The 6,855-nt window shown below is 55.1% G+C and overlaps 1 protein-coding gene across 1 annotated transcript; it reads left to right on the top strand.

Annotated features, from left to right (window-relative positions):
* Positions 1–777: 777 nt before the first annotated feature.
* On the top strand, positions 778–6,177 carry LOC119092517 (uncharacterized). Its single transcript, XM_037215479.1, has 5 exons — positions 778–990; positions 2,461–2,599; positions 3,029–3,136; positions 4,629–4,738; positions 6,156–6,177. Exons 1-5 carry the CDS (start codon positions 785–787, stop codon positions 6,175–6,177), a joined length of 585 nt encoding a protein of 194 aa, XP_037071374.1. The 5' UTR covers positions 778–784.
* The last annotated feature ends 678 nt before the right edge of the window (positions 6,178–6,855 follow it).

The following is a 6,855-nucleotide window of genomic DNA, read 5'->3' as shown; positions in this document are numbered from 1 at the left end:
GAGACTGTCGCTCAAGTCAGAGAACGACACACTCAGGTCAGAGTCTATCGCGCTCAGGTCAGAGACTGTTACACTCGGGTCAGACTGTCACACTCAGGTCAGAGACAGTCACACTCTGGTCAGAAACTGTCACGCTCAGGTCAGGCGGAATGAGAGGTTGCTGTTGTGTGCTCATACACAGTTCACTGTTCTCAAGTCGTGCGTGAAGAGATGCGTTCTGGGAGTAGACAGCGGGAGGAAACCCTCATGTCACGGCCGGAGGTGGTTACCAACTGTAACCAACGTGATCAGGTTACCCATCACCCGCCTCAGATTCGTCAGTATCACCGCCGCAATTTCAGTAAAGGGACAAATGGACAGTTTTTCCTCACTGATGCCGATAGTCCGTGCCCTGTACGCCGTGGTAAGCCTCTCCCAGCGCCGTACTTCAGGTACTGGTACCTCTGACCGCGGCGCCTGCTCCAGGTACTGGTACCTCTGACCGCGGTGCCTGCTCCAGGTACTGGTACCCGGAGGCTTTCGTTCGACGCCGCAGCCGCGAGTCGTCGCGCAGTCGCGAGCGCCTACCGGACTGGGACGCCGACCTGGATGACCTGACTGACGCGCTGAGCGAGCGCCGGCTGCGCACCCACCTGCTGCGCCGCTGGCTGGACGGCGGCGGCGGCGGCGGCGGCAGGCCGGCCTCGCGCTGCCAGTCTGTGTGGGACCTGAGCGACTGGGGGGGCCGGCGCGCGCCGCCGACGCCCCGCCCAACCCCAACCTGACCCGCCTGCTCGACCAGGAGATGAAGGAGGCGTTCTTCGAGGACGCGCTGCTGGGGCTGATGGAGCGGCGCCGGCGGCGCGGCCGCGGCGAGCCCGGCGCGGGGCCGCCGCCGGCGCGCTCGAGGTCACTGCTGGACCTGTGTCGGCCCAGTCACGCGGAGCTGGTCACCACGCACACGTACGACTACGACCGGACGCCGCCCTACCGCTCCAGTCACGTGACCAGGTGCGTGCCGCCGCCGGGGGGGGGGGGGTAAAGGGAAGGGGGGGGGGATGTCGCGGCTGGAGCCGGTCTAGAGGCCGTCGGCTTGAAGTGGCCGCGCGTAGAGCTCGCACGAGGGATATTAAGGCAGAGTTCGGTCTAGCTGACACGTCGCGTAGATATGTGAGCCTCCTGGGTAGCCTGACGTAGATCACGTGGCATGACATGCATAGATGCACGCTTTACCAGCCATGGTAGAAGTGGGCCCTGGCTTCTCGTGTCCATGCGACGGAAGCGGTTTATGCGTGGTGCCGACTCTTAGCTTGCACCGCAATGCAAGATTTGTCTCCCTTCGCCAACCCATATTTAAATATGCATGAATGCTCGTCTTATCCCAACCAGCGACCACGGGCATGTGAATGTGAGCTAGTTTGAAACCATTTGGTAAATTTCATCGAAGCTGTCCTGTTTCAGCCCGGGAGCCGGGACCAAACCACAAGGTAACGGCAGCTTGCGTGAGCAGTTATGTTATTGCTGTGAAAGTTTAGGAAGTTTTCACTTTTGTGCGTAGTTTGAGATCAGATGGCCATACTGAACACCGAGAAACACTCTCAAAGCGAATCTTTAAGACAGTATTTTAAGCAGGTCTTCATCTACTTCTGAGCTGGAATGGCGATTGTGTTCGGGCCCATTACATACCGTACCACGTAGCGAAAGAAAAGCGTCCTATGGCCAAGCACGAAACGCCGACACCGGCTAACAGCCATTACCGGCCATTGATTGGTTGGATGTGACGTCATGCAAACATGACGCAACCCGATCGAGTTTCTGCTGTCCCGCAAGCACGACACGTCCAGCAGTTTTGGCAGGCAAATAGCTTGCCAGCATTCAGCGTAGGCGGTCTAATAGTGTTTTCTTCTTTTCTGATATGCCCCGAACGTGAAGAGTGTCTGTGAATTGCGATATGTATGTGATCAACATTTTATTTTCGCCGAGAGATACGTGTACTGCGCCCGGCTTCCGCCATATGTCTACCTCATACATCGACGAACAACATCGAACCGTTGAAGTTGTAGCTGCGCGGCCAGATCGGTGGAATTTATTATGGCAGTGCTTGAGATTGTGGACTAAACATGCACGGCGTTTCTAAAGATGTGCATTATGCAACTCAGAAAAATCGAACAGCGCTGAACAGCGAACAGAAAACAACAGTGTTGCTTTCTCTCGCACCTCCAGCTTCATTGCAGGCTAAGCGGACCTCGTAACCTCTTTGGGCGCTTCACTTAGCGCAGAACTGCAGGTGGGAGAGCTCACGCAGCGTAATCAGTGCGTAACCAGGTGGTAGAGCGGCTGAGGACGTCGCAAAACGCGTAACATTATTAACGGACGGTCCGACGCATTACCACCTCGGTTAATACCATACAAAGATGGGCTAGCATGGCATCGCAGCATCACCCTTATCCAGTAGCATAACGCGTGCGCCTATCGTCGCAGGTACCAGCACCAGGGCCGGACTGACCCATTCCTACCGCCCGGGGGCAGCCTGTCCTACGCTCCGCGCATGCGCTGTCGGCGAGCGCAGCCGCCCAGCGACGAGCCGGCCGTCGCCGAACAGATTTACAACGAGTACCAGGTCGGAGGTCGCGGGGGAGGGGGAGGGGGTGTTTGTGAAGGGGAGATCGACAAAAATGCACACGAGAATGTGACGATGATGTGGTGGCTGTGGTTTCTGGACAAAGACAGCGTGGTCCTTCTCGATAAGGAGTGCAGGGGACGGTATGGCTCTGGAATGTAATTGAGATGTTGGGTCTTGAAATATTCGAGATGTAAATGCTAGGGGGCAGGGGAAATGTCTCACAAGTTTCTCAAAAAAGCATTTCTCCCCATTTTTGTCCATACAATACACGGCTCATGCCTTTATTAAAAAAAAGCAATGTTGGGTTCCAAATACCAGCTGGATCCCCCAATCCCCCAATTGCAGCAGCAACAGCACCTCTTATCGCGGGTCATGGGCCACGTGTTTCCGTTGCCTTCTTGAGGCACATGACGGCCGTGTCTCCAGGAAAAGCTGGTGGAGCGTTTGGACCGGAAGGCAAACGGATCCCTGAGGCTGAACAAGCCGAAGCGCGAGCTCCCAGCAGAACCACGTGACTTCGGGGTCGTCGAGCAGGTCAGAACGGTGACAAAAGTATTTTTACACGTGGCACGCGAGACTCCATAAGGCGTATACAAACGTCACGTTTCTTCAGCATGTTTATTTTGAGTATCTATCTCGATTTGTCGATTGTATTTATCAACAGGTCTATGAATCCGTGTAAAATGTTTGACGAGGGAACGTGCCCTTGCTACCGCCTCCGCTGTTTGAATGCGCTTATTAATTGGATCATCTATCATTACCTTGTAACTCCAAAGTTGTGAGAAATGGCTAAATGTAGGTGTCGTGCCGGCCCCTGATGCATGCAACATTTAACGCACTCTCGTCGTATTGACGTGTGCATGTGTGCGAAGATATCACCCGAATGCAATTTCTCACCTGTACTGTCTCTATGAAAACAAGGTTAAGGAAGGCCAGAGACATATATAAACTGGGCAGAGAGCCCTAAAAAAGTAAACCTAATGCTATTGACATCATGAGCCTTAGATACCTGCCACTAGCTGAATTGAATGCCAAATTTAGAACGATATTCAACATTCAGCAATGCCGCCGACTGGCGCTTTCACATGCTCACGCCGTGCTCACCGTCACTCCGCCGTTCTCTCACATGTTCCCCGTCACCGTCACACCATCGTTCATCTCTTCCTCTCTCTCTCTCTCTCTCTTCTCTCTCTCTCTCTCTCTCTCTCTCTCTCTCTCTCTCTCCTCTCTCTCTCTCTCTCTCTCTCTCTCTCTCTCTCTCTCTCTCTCTCTCTCTCTCTTCTATCTCTCTCTCTCTCTCTTCTCTCTCTCTCTCTCCTCTCTCTCTCTTCTCTCTCTCGCTCTCTCTCTCTCTTCTCTCTCTCTCTCTCTCTCTCTCTCTCTCGCTCTCTCTCTCTCTCTCTCTCTCTCTCTCTCTCTCTCTTTCTCTCTCTCTCTCTCTCTCGCTCTCTCTCTCTCTCTCTCTCTCTCTCTCCTTCTCTCTCTCTCTCTCTCTCTCTCTCTCTCTCTCTCTCTCTCTCTCTCTCTCTCTCTCTCCTCTCTCTCTCTCTCTCTCTCCTCTCTATCTCTCCTCCTTCTCTCTCTCTCTCTCTCTCTCTCTCTCTCTCCTCTCTCTCTCTCTCGCTCTACTCTCTCTCTCTCTCCTCTCTCTCTCTCTCTCTCTCTCTCTCTCTTCTCTCTCTCTCTCTCTCTCTTCTCTCTCTCTCTCTCTCCTCCTCTCTCTCTCTCTCTCTCTCTCTCTCTCTCTCTCTCTCTCTCTCTCTCTCTCTCTCTCTCTCTCACATGTTCACCCCGTCCTCACCGTCACACCGCCGTTCTCTAACATGCTCACCCCGTCGTCACCGACACCCCGCCGTTCTCGCTCTCCACTCCCGCCCCGTCTCTCGTCTGGCGTATCCAGACTGCACGAACATGCGCCTGTGGTCTCAGGACCTTCAGGGGCCCACCCAGCTTCAGCACCAGGACCAGGACCAGCACCAGCACCAGCACCAGAACCAAGACCTGGACCAGGTGCTCCTGTCGGCAGGTCCGTCAGGAGTTCATGGGCCGCGTGCAGGAGCGCAAGGACAAGTACGGCGCCGACTGGGACCCACGGGAGCAGGAGCAGGAGCAGGAGCAGAAGCAGGAGCCGGGCCCGTCAGCTTCAGTATCGAGGGCACGGCCGACGGTATCAGCGAAGCCATCGCGGACGACGTCAAGTACTGCTTGCAGCAGGACGGTGAAGTACCGGCTGTTCGGGACAACTGGGCTTTGGCGCAAGGCAGAAGGGCCGGGTTCGGAATATCGACCGCGGCTGACCCTTTCTGGGCCGAGGTCTGCGATCACCGCAGGTTGCCCGTGGTTGCAGTGCAAATGCCTCTCGAGAAGTGGTTGTTTTGGGATTCTCCATTGCGTGCCGAGATAGCCGGCTGCTAATTTTCCATCGGGACGTTATGACATTGCCGGAACGCTTCAACGAAAACAAGCATGGCGGATAATTTTGGATTTTTTTAAGGGAATGTCCCACGTCTTGGAGAAAAGATGTAGTGCTAGTGGTTTTTACCGCGGGGCGTGCGAGATTGAGGAAAAAACAGTGAAAAATCATCCACAAGCGAAATAACAAGGCCGGCCGTAAGTCTGCAAGCAAACTTAAGCTGGGACAGTGTGCACCCAAAAACCGAACACCATGACACACAGCAGCCAGACTCTCTAATCATGCGCATGTACTGTCGGTCAGTGTTTAAACCTCTATTTCACTGCATCCCATCTTTTCCTATGACCAGCTGAGTTTGACGCTTGTTAGCTTGTGATCATTGGGGCTTCACGTTAAGACGACCTCAGTTGCTGAGGGTTACACGGCCGTCGCCTACCTTTCACCCCCTGCGTCGAAACAGCGCCCACGTCCGGCACTTAAAACCCTGTGCCTCTACTTTCCCAGGTCTGCATCTTAACCATTACACGACCGGTATTCTGCGTTTGATACGTGACGCGTTCCTAGTCTTTAACGACAGGAGTACGATGACATAAGGTCTGGCCCTGACGCCGCTGCCAAAACGGCATGACGATGGTTTAAAGCGGGGCGAAGCGGGCAGCCCAGCTGGAGTCTAGACATGTTAAGGCTTGAAATGAGTCTCCGAGCACTTCACGTTAAGGTCTTCGCGCAGCGACGTTATGAATCACGCATATACATGACCCAGCAGCGTAAAATGCGCGGCCGAGCCGTTGAGCAATGTCTTTCCAACCAGGAGTTATTATGGCAAGACCTTAAATTAGGTATGGAATGCTACGTTGGGCTGGGGTGCACCGTGCTGGCGCAAGCGACAACCGTCTTGCATGAAAAGTTTGCACTCACCGCTAGGGTCATGCGTTGTGTACTTAAAGCGGTTGGACAAGTAGATGAATATGACTATTTGCAGGATAAGTAGGATATTAGGCGACGTTTTTCTCTTTCAAACTGTGCCCAGCTACTTTCATGCAATAATTGTTTTCCGTCCACGACCTCAGACCAATTTCCGCACCCCCCCCCCCCATCTAGACGCCTGGGGCCCCCCTGCCACCGCGCCGGTGCGGCCAGGGCCGGTCTCTGCTGTGCCTGACGATGGCTTTGAAGGCGCCGGCTCCGACCCGCGGGACCCCCGCGGGTCTCGACCGCAAACTGGGGCGGCTCTGTTCGCGAGCCACGCCTGGCGTGGCGACAGAGCTGTGCCCCCGGGGGGGTGGGGGGGGGAGGGGAGGATTGCGGCGCGCGGCTGTCATAGCAATACACAGGTTGCTGCGGCCGATCGAGAAGCAGTGCGACCGTTGCAAGGTGGTCGTTTTCTGACAGACTGAGTGAGGAGACACCCGCGTATACATGATAAGAACATAGCCAACTTCGCCTCAGGCTCTAAAGTAAAACTGCTCGGGGTTCGGGTGATCGCAATATCCATCACTCCAGAGGTGGTGCTGGCCTACGCCCAACAAAATCAATAAAAAAATCGACATAACACGTGTCGTTCTGATGCGTTGCCCACCTGATGCCTCGGAGATCGGACGGTGATATTGTTGGCACGCGCCTCGCGCAGGGTGTTTCTTGGCGCGCCGTCGACAGGGCGCGCCACCACGACCGTTTTGGCGCGAAGCCAGCGCGCCGGCCGAAATGCGTGCCCTGCTGACCCGACGTCGCGGGCAGCTTGACAAATCAGGAGCTGATCATTAGTCGTCTGGGCGCGGCGTGCCGGCTTGCGGTTCATTTATTATGCAAGGCCATCACGAGTTTTTCCGCGTCGCGGAAG

Source organism: Pollicipes pollicipes, unplaced genomic scaffold (genome assembly GCF_011947565.3).
Source record: "Pollicipes pollicipes isolate AB1234 unplaced genomic scaffold, Ppol_2.1 Scaffold_1600;HRSCAF=1878_pilon_pilon_pilon, whole genome shotgun sequence".
NCBI classification, from domain to species: domain Eukaryota; kingdom Metazoa; phylum Arthropoda; class Thecostraca; order Pollicipedomorpha; family Pollicipedidae; genus Pollicipes; species Pollicipes pollicipes.
The sequence above is the reverse complement of the archived record's forward strand: the minus strand, read 5'-3'. Positions and strand labels throughout refer to the sequence as shown.